Source organism: Apis cerana, linkage group LG2 (assembly GCF_029169275.1).
Source record: "Apis cerana isolate GH-2021 linkage group LG2, AcerK_1.0, whole genome shotgun sequence".
Lineage (NCBI taxonomy): Eukaryota > Metazoa > Arthropoda > Insecta > Hymenoptera > Apidae > Apis > Apis cerana.
In genome coordinates, this window is record NC_083853.1 from 9,427,929 (window position 1) to 9,443,959 (window position 16,031).

Consider the following 16,031-nt stretch of genomic DNA (forward strand, 5'->3'; position numbering starts at 1 on the left):
CTCTTGACGGCGAGCAGCCGGATATTGTACGATACACGCAGTTTGTTTCCGTTGTCAGTTTGCACTATTCTTTCCTCTCCGTCGGATTCGTCCGACGTTTCCACAAAGCCTCTCTGCGTTTCCCGATCCCCCGCCTCAACTTATAATCGATGCTTTAATATGCGCGTATAACGGCGGAATAACGGCCAAGTGGAAATTGTGTTTTTAAAAGAGCGCGCGGCGGAACGAAAGAGAGAGGAGCGGAAACGGATCGCGGTTATTGAAAAGCAACGATTGAACGACAGTTTCAACGGATATCAATTGTACCGATATCATTCATGCTTAATTGTCTCGCTATGCGTCTATTGGGTAATTAATGATCGGCGAATAATTAATCGGGCTTAAAAACACAAGGAATTCGAGGCATCGTGAAATCGCGGATCCACTGTAAATTACGCGTGTATTCGTAAATTTGACGTCGAAACACAATTTCTCGTTACATTTTATGATACGAGGATGACGAGAATGGTTTCTCGAAAAGTCGATCACGAGCGTGAACAGGAATATTTTTAATATATATATATTTAATATTTATTCAATCATCGGTTCTACGATTAATTACACAATTTTCTTATACGATCTCATCCTCGCTGAACGAAACTTCTTCTTCTGCAACGAACGAATTGCGTGGAATTTTTCGAAAAAGGATTTGCCAAGAAGTGCCGATTCGTATCCGGGAACGGCCTACTTGGCCGTTCTACGACGAGCTTCTTCGAGTCCCCGCGATTAGTTTAAAAAATTCATCGCCTCGAGCGGATGAAAAAGGGATTGGTGGTTCGGTGAAGCGAACGAGGGCACGAGAGAAGCAGGGCTGCCCTGTGGAATTTATGTATCGGCAAAGAGGCAGAGAATTACCCTCCGGTCGATGAAATTGTCCTCATTGTCAACGTAATGGCCGATCATCGCCGTTTCCAGACGTCGTTCGTCCCCGTTCGACGTCTTCGAGCGATCGAGCCACGCGCTTCTTTATTCCATCATTTTTCTCTCGCGGAAAACACAAACCGGGGAGAAGCCCCAATTAATTTTCAATTATATACCCACCACGACCGTAATTCAACCCTTCTATTTCCGTTAGTCACGCGACGTTGCACTTGACGCACGATCAGCTTTCTACATCGTCGCAAGGGAGGAGGAGGGGCGAGAGAGAGAGAGAGAGAGAGAATCCATCCATCCAGCGCAAGAAGAGGCGGCTCTCGTCTGCCCTCCCCTACCTCGTATCGCTCACTTTTATACTTTGTCATGCCACCCTGCCATCCTTCTATTTATCGTGACGCAGGAATCGTTGCATAAGTCGCCAACGATATTGCGTATATGGAGCAGACGGATAAACGATCCTGGGTGAATGCTGTTTCTTCGAGACCAAGTCGAGAAGAAGATTGGTTGAATGAAGCGAAAAAGAGAGAAAAGAAAGGTAGTTTCCTCTTTCTTTCTTTCTTTTTTTTTTTTTTTTGCGGAGGAAAATGATTTTATCGAAGGGAAGGGACGATGAGAACGTTAGGTTCTTTTTTTTTTTCTCTCTTTTGTCGATAAGTTTCATAATTCGATAAGAGTCTATATCGCATGAAAATGCGATAAAGAAAAGTTTTAACCTCTGGCAAATCCTATTAGGGAAAGATCGCGACATCTTATCGATATTTCAAATGACACGAACTTTAAATTTCCGATCGAGACAATACCCCGGAATTATGTTCCGAGGAGGAAAACTGGAACGTTCCTAATAGTTTGCCGACAGAAAATTCGAAGACCTGCATTCACGACACGATCACGTGTGCAAGAAACACAAGTAACAATGAACAAAAGATGAAATATTGAGCACTGCGAGTGTATATGAACCTTTTGTTCGCGAAACAAAATTCCAACAAGCGGAGTCCAGTACGTATACACGTGCAATATCCAACAGTACATACTTGATCGTATGTTTCACAGAATGAAACAAACATTTCGTCGTTTCGAAATAAACCATCGATACATATCGCGCTTTCATTTTTTTGCTTTGTTCGATATCTTTCCTTTCTTTTTTATTTTTATCTTATTAATAAAACAAAAGTTTTAAAATCCAATCGCGAAAATAATGAATACGAATCGCATTACACGCTTTACTTTATTTCACTGTTTTATTAAAGTTACATGTGATTCGAATACTTTCGAACTGACGTGCAGGTATATGGCATGTCGTGTTGCAGCGCACAAGGAGGCAGCAAAAGGACGAACGAGCAATTCGTATCCAGCATGGAAAACCGGTCCACTCCTCCGTGTCGCGGAAGTGCCACAGCCTGGTCTGCGGTAACGTCCCAACGTCTAACGTTGTATGCTCGATTAAAGTGAAACAATGAGGAGGCTCGATTCATTCACCGATCGATGCTGGCTCCGTTAACGTGCAACGCCAACCGCTAAGTAGATATGACAAAGAAGGATTACTAAAAAAAAATCAATCCTTTCGATAAAGATCCTGTCTCGATAGCAGGAATTTTAGAGAGAAAGGAAACAAATATCCTTTTTCTGAAATGAAATTATATAAAAATTATTAATTATTAATTCAACAAAGAACATAATTTACTAGGAGTAACTACTCTTAAGCCTAATTAAAACATTGTTATAACATTGTTACAATTTTTACTATGGCAAGGTAATTGTAATTGGATTTATGATCTCTCCTTCGATTATTTTTTGAAATTAAATTAAATATATCTTCTTCCAGCCAGCAAACAGGATAAGAATAAAAAAAGACAAATGAATTATCGTACATCCATCCTTTGCGAGCTTCGTATAATTGCGCGCGCCTCGAGAAGAACGCTGATTATTCCCCAAATAAAGCAAATGCAATCGATTTGAGAAATAAAACGTACAAATGAAACGTTCTTTAAGAGATTTATGTAAGAAAACGGCATGAATCGAATCGATTGCGAACGATCCGATTTTATACCTGGAACGGAATACGACAAACGAGAAACGGTTATGCACATGTTAAACGAACGGCCGTGGTTCTCGTAAATAAAAGACAAGCTGTTCCACCCGTGTACTTCAATAATCTTCATTCTCGAACGAGAAAGCTGAACTCGAATAAAACGAGTCACTTACCCGATCGCGGTTCACGCGAACTCGTGGGGCTAATAAATTCAATGAAAATCTCCTTCGGCTATTCGATAACTCGCGAATATCGTATATTTATTCATTCAAGCAACATCGCGCGGAACATCAGACGTCGTAAACCGTTCTTCCTCGCCGAAAAATTCGACAAATTATACGCAGGACATCGTATATACCATATTTCTCGCCCAAAAATTTATCCAACAAATTTATGCAATTTTCTACTTGCAATCGAAACTTGGTTCAACGTTAGTTACTTTTTTATTTCAAAGTTACACGTTGTATTTAAAGAGTAAAAAAATATTTAAATCTTAGAGATGGAGATAGTAGAAATGGATAGAAGAAAACTGAAAGGTCACAGGATCACGTAGATCGAAGCATATATATATATATAGGATGATTGAGGACAATCCTGAAAATAATTAGGGGAACAGGAAGTGAGAGCATATGGAGATTAATCGTTTCGAAAAAAAAACGCATTATCATTCTGATGTACATTTTTTACAAATTCCTTGGATCGCATTTTCTCGCGAGTGAAATCGAATCGTATATTGTCCGACGATCGATCTCGAAAAGTGGTGGCCGTTAAAGACGCGGTGGTACAACTGTATAAAAATGAGCGTAAAACTTAAAACCGCGCGGAACACTCGTTTACGCGACCACTTAACGTCCTGATTTAAGTGCCACGGAAGTGGTATCGCTCGTGTAACGACACTTCAAGTGGGCGCAGCTCAATTAGCCACGGAACAATGAGGAGAGCCGAGTAGTTCATTCAACGATCGAAACGTTAAACATGTGATACACGTGTGCTTATTGAATCTCGAGTCACATCTTATTTACAAGCCAAACGTCTTAATGGACGTTTAAATTACACGTTGCGCGAAACAATTAGGGGATTCGAGTGCCTGATCGATTTTTCCAACTCTTCGAGAGTTAACTAGTAGATCTAAACGTGCTCCAAGATAAACAGTATGCGAAATTCCTATTTAAGTGCAAATATGATTTATGTAACAAGAATTCAACAAGATTCTCCTCCTTCTCGTTTAAATAACGAGTGTGTAATAAACGAGGTGCAGTTGTAAATAATGAATGAAATTTTAATTATTTTTCGATTAAAAAGAAACTTACGGATTCGATTCCTTATTCGTCGATTTGACGAAGAAATCGAAACTAATAAATTATTCTAATATAAAACATAGGTAAACATAGGTAAAGATGTAACTTAAACTTCGACGTTGGACAGAAGTTCATTCAATGTATATAGACAGATATATAGGAATTGCAGATGAACTGGAATCCTGTATGAATGCGCACGAATTCCTATGCGAATCGTTCATCCCTCCGATGGGTTCGCATAAATGGAATTCTATCGTAAGTGCGATTCAATCAGCGGGCAGTTCGTTTAATCGAGCACCGACTAAAATGGAATTCCGGTGTATATCCCAAGATAAAAGATAAGTAACGCGACGCGACTTGGTGCACCGGCCTCCGCCAACCGGTATCGTTTCGTACGATGTTTGCGCGAAAATCGTTCGGGGAATCGTTCGAGGATCGTTTCATAAAGCATCGGAGGAACACCTTAGAGAGCGATAAACCGATTGGTGGCCGGCGAGCCGCTAATTATTTTGAGCGATGCATTAAAACGAGGCCGGTGAACTATTTTTACTTGCAATTCCGTAAGTGCACACCCGTGTACGAGAGCGCTGCACAGGTGAAATTCTCGAGCCGAGAAAGAAAGAGAAAAAGAAAGAAAGAAAAGTCGAACGGTAATTAAGAAGTTTTTAATACGGGGGCAGGGAGGGAAATTTCAGCGAACCGGTTTCTCGACGCTCTCGACGCGTTAACGAATTTGTTCCTTTTCTTTCTTTCGCAAAAAAAAGAAATTATATATATATAAAATATATGGTACATGCGTATATGGAAACACGAGACTTGCCACGAGCCGACTTGCCGTTGCACCACGCACAAGCTGCAATTTCGCGTTCACGCTTTCGCCCATTTTTCCATTAACGACGCGAGTAAATATCCAGGTTGCTTCCGTGCGACGAATAGAACAGTTTTAGCAAGAGTGAAAAATGTGTACTCCCATGTACGTGTACATACACGTGTACGTATGATATTTGAACAAGTTGATTGTAATAAGGATCCACGAAATCGAGACAAAACAGCGTTCTGAAAAATCGTACACGGTTGATCCCCTTTATAATAGCTTTCCTCCGCTATTTTTATCTATTAGAGACCAGTGACCTGCTATACACGACGCGTATTCGCGTCTATACACTGTGACAAAACTATGAGATGAAGTAGCGGTATCGTCGATACGATGCGCTGGTTAAGATTGGTTTACAATTCAGGAAACGAAGCAGTTCCGATCGGACGTTTGGGGTTTTATCTGCCTGACACGCATCGTTCTTACATTTATTCGTGAAAAATCTAGAAAATAAAGAGAAAAAGCATCATCGCGATGTTTATAAATACAAGGAGAAAATTAAATGGAGAGCATCGAATATTAAATATCGTTGAAATGTTGCTTCAAAAATTGTAAAAAAAAATTTCGAACGATAATATTTGTCCGAACGAAGATCCCCGTATCGTAACCGCTATCTAAAGGGTAGCGTGTCGCTTCGCCACTCCAAAAAGACTGACCAGCTTCGAATAACATTTCAAACTAACCTTTAAGAGTCCTAAAATAAAACTCATAAAATGACCGAGGTTAAAATTACGTTCGTTTCGAGATTCAAAGAATAAGAACAATTATTTATTTAACTTAACTTAAGTATCTTAACGGCGATAAATTGTGATTACAGGTTACATCGTTGTAAATAAGTAAATAATGACGGAAAAGATGGAAATAGGATAGGATACGCGATTGTTGTTGTTGAGAATGCGTGTTCGGCGTCTAGGCGAGCGATGTAAATTTTCGATAAACCGGTGTCGGCGAATTAAGTCGTCGGGTATCGACGCACCATTACTATTAATAGCGAACAGAGAAATCTATTCGTCCCCTATTTTTACAACCGAGCTCCCGCTAGTTCGTGCATCTTCCTCGTGCCTTCGAAACCACCTTTTCCCGCCCCACCTCGCCAATTACATTTAGACCGTGGTGTCTCGTTTAAGTATATTTATCCTGTTTTCCGCATAATTGCGGCCACCTCTATTTAAAACGCTTCCGAATAGAAATTTATAGGAACCGAGGAAATCGCCGAGAACTTCTTCCTTTCGGTTTATTTAACACGCACGAGAAGAGAAAGAATTATTCTCATCCCTTATTTTATTCATCAATTCTCAACGTGTCGCTTCTTCTCCGTGCAAATTAAATTTAAAATTTCTAAAATTTCTTTGATCCGTAAATTAAATACGTCGAGTTTCTAGGCTCGTAATAAATTATGAGGAGCTTCGAAGTTCGAAAAACTAAAATAAATGATCGACCGTGTGCAGAGGAAATGGATCGAGCTACGACGACAGCATTGTTGACGGGGGTCGTGTTTTCTCAAAGTTGGAAAATAATTTTCCAAAGACTATATCCGACTGTTCCTCGAAACACCCTTCGATCTTTTATTTCGCCCTCCTATTGTCACGGGCAAGTTTTTCTTGAATGAGCGGAGAAAAGTTTCGAAGAAACGAAATTCGAAAGGGAGGTAAGAGCCGGCCGAGAGAGGAAAAAATAAGAGACGAGAAAAAGAAAGGATAAGAAAAGAGGATCAGTCGTACTGTTTATCGGAAGAAGGGAAAGGCTCATGTCGTAGAAACGAACTCAAAAATAGATGTTGGGGAGCGAACGTGTAACTTATATTTAGGCTGAGAAGTGAAGTTGTACAATGTGGGAGTAACGCTTAAGCATTGAGGAGAGCTCGAGCTTCGAGATGCTGCCGTACAAAACCAACGTAAGACCCGCGTATAATAATATTTTGAAATCGCTTTTAAATAATTTTTCATCGACTCGTGGAACAATAAATCGAGACAAATCGTTTCGACCCCATGTAAACGGTGCGCGATAGTGCAATGGTCGATTACAACCGTAACGTTCCAATTCCCATTTAGGAAGGAAAAAGTTGCTTTCTCGTTTGCACAATCTTAATTCTTATTTCCATCGGACTATCCTGCCACTCTCGGTTAAAGCAAAATCATCTAATACCCTCTCGATAAACTGACGAGCTTTTAATTAAACTCTCCGATACGTAAACATATCCTCCGCCGAATTTATCGTAGTTTCGCGCTCCTCCTTCGAAAACACGGGGAGGAAAGGAAAGGAAATCTCGATAAGCCAATACGCGCGAGGCATTCAAGGATTCCTTTTACCTCGAAACATCAAGCACTCCAACCTTAATAGGACGCTAACGCGAAACTACGGTAGCGTCGTCCTGCGCCTTTTATCTTTATCGGTCAGACGTCCACTCCGATTACACTACGATATATTTGGATCCGCCGATAAGCCGATGTTACTTTCGACGAACGATCGCTTTGACCTAATTGCATATTATCGTTCGACAAGCGGTAAATATACGGTACAAGTAACGTTGTAATAATCATCCGTAATGCAACTGGAAAGGGAACGATAGTTGCACGCGAGTTGAAAAAGCGAGCTCTCTGGAAGGTCGGCTCCCCGAGTTTCGTATCGAAATTAACGATGTCTTCATCGAATGCAACACGAAAGCCGAAATTGAATGATCGAAACGCGTGCATGCCTCTCCATACGCACATCCATCGATCATAATGGCACGCGTACACGAATGCGACGATCGCCTCGGTGTCCCCGCACACACCCATATCCATATCATCAGTGGGGGTAACTACGGAGTAATAGATACTTAACGTGCAATTCACGAAACTTTACCAAGAGTCGATATTAACCGATTAATTGACCATCTACTCGACACGAATTCTCCCTACTCTAAACGTTTCTAAAATCGTATCTCTCGCGCCCATCGATATATTTTCTCTTCGTTCCACGAGCCCGTGTTTCCATCCTGAAATCGATGTGTGATTTTTTTTTTGAAACGATCTTCCGTTTCAAAATAACCGGTACGAGAACGGGGAGAGGATGGGAGGGAAGAACCAGCTGATAATCCGTCGAGTGGCAGAGAACAAACGATCGCTGTACCGAGAAAAGAGGGAGAGGGGAAAAAAAGGAAGAAGGAGGGCAAAAAAGAGTAACACGGGAGGGGAAGAGGTGCTCGAAACGTCCACTTTCGACGAGAGTTCGACACCTGACGCAATACCTGCCAATTCTTTGATGAGAGAATCTATTCGCGAGCAAATATCACGGGTTTGTTAAATGCGAATAGAAGAAACACGTCTAAATTATTAGATGCCTGTTTAATAATGCGAATCATTATATTTCGAAAATATCAAACCTCGGACCCCAGAATAGAGAAAGTAAAAGAAAAGAAAAGGATACAAGGTCTGGGAACGGTTGGAAATTCAGAAATCTCTTGCGTGAAGTTATTTCTCTGATCCGATCGAAGATGATCCAACCAATAAGAAATATCTTATGCTTTCTATCGCGATATTCCCGCCATGGATATCCAAGAAGTGTGCACATATGGCGTATATACAGCGTCCATTCTCGAACACGCATTCGAGCTTCCAAGAAAATCCTCGACGGAAGTAGAAAAGTATACCTATAAGTATATACGCTCACGGTACGGAAACGCGATTCTTCCTGCGCTTTTATCGAGTCGAAACGAACCGCGTGGAAAACTCCGCGGCCCGATCTTGTTACCGTTCACGGGTCATGCGATCTGGAAAGTGAGATCATTCGTATTTCTCGCGCGAGGCGTGTAACAGAGTGTCTCTCCTACACACCGTGACAGGATATTCTTGTCCAAATGATCGTAAACCCGTATATACGTGGAGAATAAATATCCTTGAAAACGTTCTATCCTCGCGTTTGTTTTGAATCGTATTTCAACGATGAGAAACGATAATAATGCGTTTAATTAATGCAATTAATCAATCTAGTATGATAATCGATTTCTAAAAATTGAACGATCGTATCGGCGTACTTATTCGGTTCCTATTCGACTGTATCTTAGCTCGTAGGTGGGTTAACGTGTGAAAAGCGGTCTCGTTAGCGAGATACCGATGTCGTTGATCGACCGAATCGAATACCGTTCGAGAAGGTGCTATGTCATTCATGAAAGGTTCGTGGTTCCGGTTGACATCGGTGATTTGCACGGACCACCGGAACCCACAAGTTCGTGGTTAATGGAAGCTAGCACATAAACAAGGTATATTCGGTCGAAAGGCATCCGACCACCATCACCAAATTTTCGAATAACGAATGATTCTTTCGATAATATCGTATCGGTTAAGAATTTCAATTTCTCGTAAAGTTTGACTATACTTTTCGATCGATCGAGATGCATTTCTTAATTCTTAATTTAGATAATAATAACAGAGCTGTTTACATTGTTTACAGTTTACGTTGCGTTTTATATTGCGTTTAAATTTTATAATATGCTATAACTCGTTTAAACATATATATTAAATCCATGAAAGTGTACTTAAATCGTGATCGTAAAGCGGACGAGGAATAAAAAAATCTAGTTATGGAAGATACATGTGTGGATTATTCAATGTTATTGTTGCCGTTAAACCAGAAATGAAATTATTTGCTTGATCAGAATGCTGATCGGTCGTAAAATCTGATTCATACTACTAGCATCATCATCGTACCATGTATAACAAATTATACGATACAAGTTTTAATCTTTACGAATAAATTATTATAAATTTTTAGCTTCCTGTATATGTCATCGTGTATCTGCGTATACACCGCTGTTTTCTCTTTTAACAGTGTTTCAGTTATACACATTTCCTTTGCCAACCATCGTCTAATTTACGAGTTTGTCGCGACGTTCATCTCCCGACCGATTTTGCTCTCCATCGTATAACTTTATGAAAAGGCGAATAAATTCTTTTCAATCTCCCTCGCGTCGGCGTGGATAACTTGAAAGAAAAAAAAAACGAGATAACGAACCATCGTGTATACGATCGAGAACAATGGAACACGAAGGAATATAATTAAATAAAATAAAATGTGATACTCTCTTTCTCTTTCTTTCTTATGCGTCCTTGAGTTCCTTGTTTTAAAAAATCAATGAATATTCAGACAAGATGACAGGACAATGCTCAGAGCTGAGAATTGCATTAAACCAAGACTTAAATATTAGGAAAACGAAATTGAGAATGATCGAACAATACAAATTGCATTCGTGTCGGTTTTAATAATCGCGAGGACAAAAAATTTTGAAAAATTATCTCGAAGATATTTTCCGCGTTCGAGAAAAAGCGTAAAATTATCGATTAGAGAATATTATTCCCTCTAAGATAAATTCTTCCTTTCGTTTTAATAGCACAGTATCGAGCAGAAAGGAAAACGAATTGTTCATGGATATTGGATATTCTATCTCTCTGGAAGGAAATTTGACTTATTTTCTCCTATTCAGGCGGCTGATTCACACACGGGTGATCGTGATTGATACTCGTGATACACCATCCCTCGCGACCTTATTCATAATATACCGATAATACACCGAGAACTTGGATCTGCACGCTCGAGGAAATATCCACGGAACGGTTGATGAATACCATTACCGGCAAGTAATGAAACTTAATCGTGATTTCGCGCCGATCGGTCGCGTGTACACTTTCCCCAGTTCATTAAACCGATTTAAGACCGATAAACGACACGCATCGCGAAGAATGGAAAATAGATTTTCATTTTACCAACAACGCGATGTTGCGGCTGAAAAGTAAGTTTTAAATACGGTTTAAATAAATTTTCATTTTCGTTTATCGAGCTAAACGAGAATTGGTTAATTATATTCGTGCCACCGATTCTTTTGAACTATTCGAATTATTAAAATGCCCCGAGCCATTCTTTCCAACCACTTGGACGTTATATACCTCTATTCTCCGATAACTACGGTACTCGTTCAAAAGAATACGGTCTATACCCGGAAGCTTGGGTAACAACCACGTTTACCCGACTTATGAATCCTTCAAACATCTTCAAATCAATTTATGTAAAGCTTGTCTTGCTACTAAGCATACTAACTATAAAGCGTACAGCCTCTGGCTAATTGAATTAAAACCGTTCAAAATTTTTCAACGTTATATTTTCTTTTCTGTTTATAAAATTAAAAAGTGTAAAAATATAGTAAAATTAATTATTTTCTCGCTTATGTTACTAAGTAATTTGTTTTCTCGTTTATCTCGATTATAGCTTTATGCGTTAACTCTTATCGCAACAAGAGCTTGTTTTAAATTCATTATATTTTTTTATAACTTTTATAACTAATATTTCCAATTATTCTTATTTTAATTCCCTTAAAAATGACGAAGCGATTTATAACATCGGAAATTTTTGAATCATTAATAACCAGAAAAGATTAAATCCTAAACAAACAGCTAATAAATTAATCTCTACGTGATCATTTCTGTCATAACATAATTTAATCCCTTAAGAAATCAGTTTATCATTTGTACATCTAGTATATACTACTACTCCAATTATAAAAATGGAATGTCTCGTAATTCAATTGTGTTATAATTACAAGTTACGTTACAAAAGCGATAACTTTCCATTTCATCCATACAAAAATAACCTAATCGACGAAAATTCAAAGTGAAACTATTCTTAACTGCCTATCACGGTCATTGTGTAGTGAATAATTCTAACGAGTTGTAACGAAAAGTTGGAACGAAGCGAAAACGTATACTTTTAATACGCTCGACCTCGCAAGGTCGACGAAGAAAGCGAATACGCGGGCAGAAAGTTCACGATATTGCGTGCAAATTCTATAGACCGTCGCGGCGAGATAATAGCGACATTACCTGGACGCGAACACGTTTCTCAGAGCTTATTACATGGGACAAGGACAAGCTTCGTCTGTCCTCCTATATGCGTGTACGTATATCTCTGCATAGGTGCATGATTGCATTTGTCAATACGCTAATCTTCGCGTATTGTCGTACGATATCGCAGATACAACGTCTACGTGCACGATGACACACGAAATCCGTCTGTTTCCCCGTGGCACACACGATATACGTACGCATGTACGGCGAATGATGTGTATAAAGCGCATCATGAGCACGCGAGCCAGCTTGTCCGCTTATTCCGCTTATGCCTGCCGGTATTCACGCTAACGACGAGCTTGTATTCCCTGTCCGTCGAGTGGAGTCATGCCGTTTAATCTCGGCGAACGAAGAGCGTAAAAATCCAGCCGCGTGGAACGGGCAACGTATTGGATATTGGCACGGAAGATGGTTGTTTACCTTCCCCGAATCGAGATGGCCAGGGAACGATTGAAAATATCGGAGGTGGTTCTTCGAATAACAGGATGTACACGATGTTTGATTTTAAAATCGATGGATATAAATTTTTAATCCGTTGATAAAGTAATCACCGTTTAATTTTCGATTATTTTTTTATGATATTTTCTTTGTTCCATCGTATCTCTTCTTCCATTCGAGTCCAAATGATATTACGAAACTTGAAATACGTGATAAACTATTTTCATTCTTCGATTATTTTAATTATAATTCTTTTTTTTACTTTACGCAACTTTTACGCGTTAATTGTTTAATAGTAAGCGAATCGATTGAGCACGTAATTTACGTCGAAGACTTGTATTCGAAAGAACAAGATTCTATTCTAATAAGATTGATTATGAATTGGAAATTTATGAAAGGCCAAAAATAAATGATTACGATTTACGTTCTGTAGAATATTTTTCAAAAGTTATCTGAAATGTATAAGAATCTGCATGAATACGTTATATAAAAAGAAAAAAAAAAAAAAAGGAACAGCGCTCACCTTGATACCACTGCGTCCCTGCTGCTTCAAGAGAACATTCTCCGGCTTCATGTCGCAATGTATGATCCTGTTCTTATAGAGAACATCGAGGCACTGTAGCAGCGAATGCGCGAACTTCTTCACAAGCTGCATGCTGAACCCCTGGAACTTGTTCTTCTTGATCAACTCGTACAGATTAATACCGAGTAATTCGAAGGTGATGCACATGTGGTTACGGAACGTGAACGAATCGAACATATGAATGATATTCATCGTGTCGTCCTTATCTTGTTCGCGTAGCTTCCGCAATATCTTCACTTCCTCCTGCGCCTGACGATGGAACCTCTTCTCGTTCCTCACCATCTTCAAGGCGACATGCTCCTGCTTTTTGTGATCGTACGCCTTTACAACCTGACCGAACGAACCTTTACCGATCACCTTCAGCACCTCGTACCTATAGGCCACGTGATCGTGCGTCACGTGGATGTAGGAACCATGTTCGTTGTCGTAGCCATTGTTATGAGGTCGACCGATTATCCCTGGCCTCTTCTTCGCGTTCGCCCCGATAAAATATATATGCCGATAATTGAAAATCTCGTGGTGCTCGTACGGTGTCAGCTTGTCCACGTAGATCTTCAACACGACGTCCGGTGTGGCGATGATAGTCTTCGGCTTGCGGATACCGCTGCCGCAGGAACTTCCGTTCGAACATCCATTCTTCACCACTGACGCGGTGCTTGATTGGCTATTCGACTGCGCGTGTTGTGACTCGTGAGCGGTGGTGTGACTGAAATTATGACTGGAATTATGAGTGAAGTTATGACTGGAATTGTTGTGACTCGAATTATGACTCGAATTGTGGCTCGAATTATGGCTCGAGTTGTGACTCGAGTTGTGGCTCGTGTGCGAACTCAGGCTCAGGTTCAAGCTATCGGAGTTCCCGGTCAGGCTGAGCAAGCTGTTGTTGGCGCTGGAACTTAAACTCGGAAGATGAGTACCGGCCATGTGACTGGTTCGGGTCAAGTAACTAGGCGACGACTCACTTGCAGGCTGCTTCAGTGCCAATGCGCTACCCTTCAACGGTGGCAGATGATTGTTCTCAGTTGATGGTGTGTTGTACGTCTGTGTTGAGATCGCGTTCGCGGGTACGAACAGTTTTGATCTAGACCGGGGCATCTCGAACGTGCTCGAAGATAATGTTAAGCTAGTCATTTGTGTCCATTTGACGATGATATTGAAGCGTGTGTCGTTTCTTCTCGGACAGACCGATAGGTCGTGTATCAAAGAAAACGAAATAGCCAACCATTGGATGATTACTCGTACAGATACAATTCGGCAGGGTGAAGTGCATCGATCGCGAACGCCCCTTTTCCCCCTTAATATCCTTCTTTTTTTCCAATTTCAACTATTATCATTCGTTCTAACGTGTCACGATGTATTGTCGTTTGAATAAAAAACATATTGGTTCGTCGAGACTAATATCCTAATTTTAAAAGCAATCGTTTATTGCTTGTCGTATTTCGATCTCTCTTGTTCTAAGAATTTGTTAGAGTTTTATGCGGTTTATATGAATTTACTTTATATCTCTATATAATATTTATATTGTAGAAGTAAATTTGGTCAAACTTGCCGATTCCGTAATTACTTTTCAACGAACTCGTTCGCCTCAAATAAATTAATCGACTAAAAGATTTATTAATTGAATTTCAGTCTCATTCTCAGTGTTCAAAGTAAACTGCTGAATTATGAAATGTCATTTTTTTCCTTTCTTTCTTTCTTTCTTTCTTTCTTTTTTTTTTTTTTTTTTTTCCCGTATATCTTCGCACAATAACTATTTAATGAAATTATCAAATCTTCTAAGACGAAGCATTACAGTCTGCGATGCGTGCTCGATAAATGCGCATCGTTACAAGAGCGCATCGAACGTGTTTCGATCCGCGATGGCGATGATACATAGCACGTGCAGTTTGAAATATAATCGATTTAAAAATATTTCATCGAGAAATGAAAAAAAAAAGATTTCTCGATGTAAATGCAATAGACTAGAAATTGTGATGATTCTTTTCACTGTAACGAGTGCGAGTGAGATAATTATCGTTCATCGAAAACTTGACTTTATATTTTTTCTTATTTTCGCTTGGTCATTGACGTGCTCTTTCTTTATTTTCGCTTATTTGCCGCTTTCATTGTCGCCCCTTCGCACGCGGTCTCTGTACGCAGCTCCGAATGAGAAAAATAAGAGGAACTATGAACCCAACGCGACTGACGTCACTTCTGACTATGCACAGCTGTCTACCTCCCTCGAAATTATTCATCCGACTTGTATTAATTCCTTTCGTCGCTTGACCCTTCGTTCCTTATCACCAGTCAGTGTCTCCACCTTCTTTACCGCATGAGAACGATGTGTTTTTATTCCTTTTTCCTTCGTACGAAGTTTCGAACGTCTAATTTTATAATCTATCGCGCACGAGGGCAAACGCATCGTGCGAAAACTGTCTGCCACCTCTGACTGGAGGTTATTGCCACCAGGCCGGCCAACACGGACGATTTCGCTCCATCGAATATCCTATTCCCTTAAACAGATGAATTTCTCGAACAAAAGTCTCGATGTCAATCTTTAATGAAATAATAGCGTCGTTGTTTTTCATATAATAGATTTTCACACTCAACGAAATTCACCTCTCTTGAAGCGTAATTAATCAAAATAGCCATATACGATTCGATTCGAACTATTTGCCATGAAAAATATTCAAAAATAAATCGTTTTCGAATGGATTCTCATCAAATAACAATTAATGATCGATGGAGAATTATTTAATTGCTACAAACGCCTTTTCGATTCTATTAATAGCTATAGATTCAGTTCAATTCGATGAATTTTAAATGCAGAATTTGCTTATGTGATGAATTCTAATTAAAAAAGAGCAACTTCTTAAGTCTTCTCGGGCAGTTATTCATCTAATCACGTGTTTTATTTACATGCATCAACACCGTGTTTCCTGTGCTTTGTCTTTAAATCATTCACATTATATAAATTCAAACAAAGTTTCCTCGTGTTATAATTCAACGAACGGTTGTTATCAGTGGCATCGAATCATAT

At 39.7% G+C, this 16,031-nt stretch overlaps 1 protein-coding gene across 1 annotated transcript in view; it reads right to left on the reverse strand.

Annotated features, from left to right (window-relative positions):
* LOC107996823 (dual specificity tyrosine-phosphorylation-regulated kinase 2) overlaps positions 1 to 14,322 on the reverse strand; it is a 33,487-nt gene extending 19,165 nt beyond the window's left edge. Inside the window, exon 1 of the mRNA XM_017055095.3 lies at positions 12,953 to 14,322. Coding sequence (XP_016910584.1) covers positions 12,953 to 14,143 — 1,191 coding nt within the window. The 5' untranslated portion in view covers positions 14,144 to 14,322. The remainder of the gene's footprint in view (positions 1 to 12,952) is intronic.
* Positions 14,323 to 16,031: the final 1,709 nt, after the last annotated feature.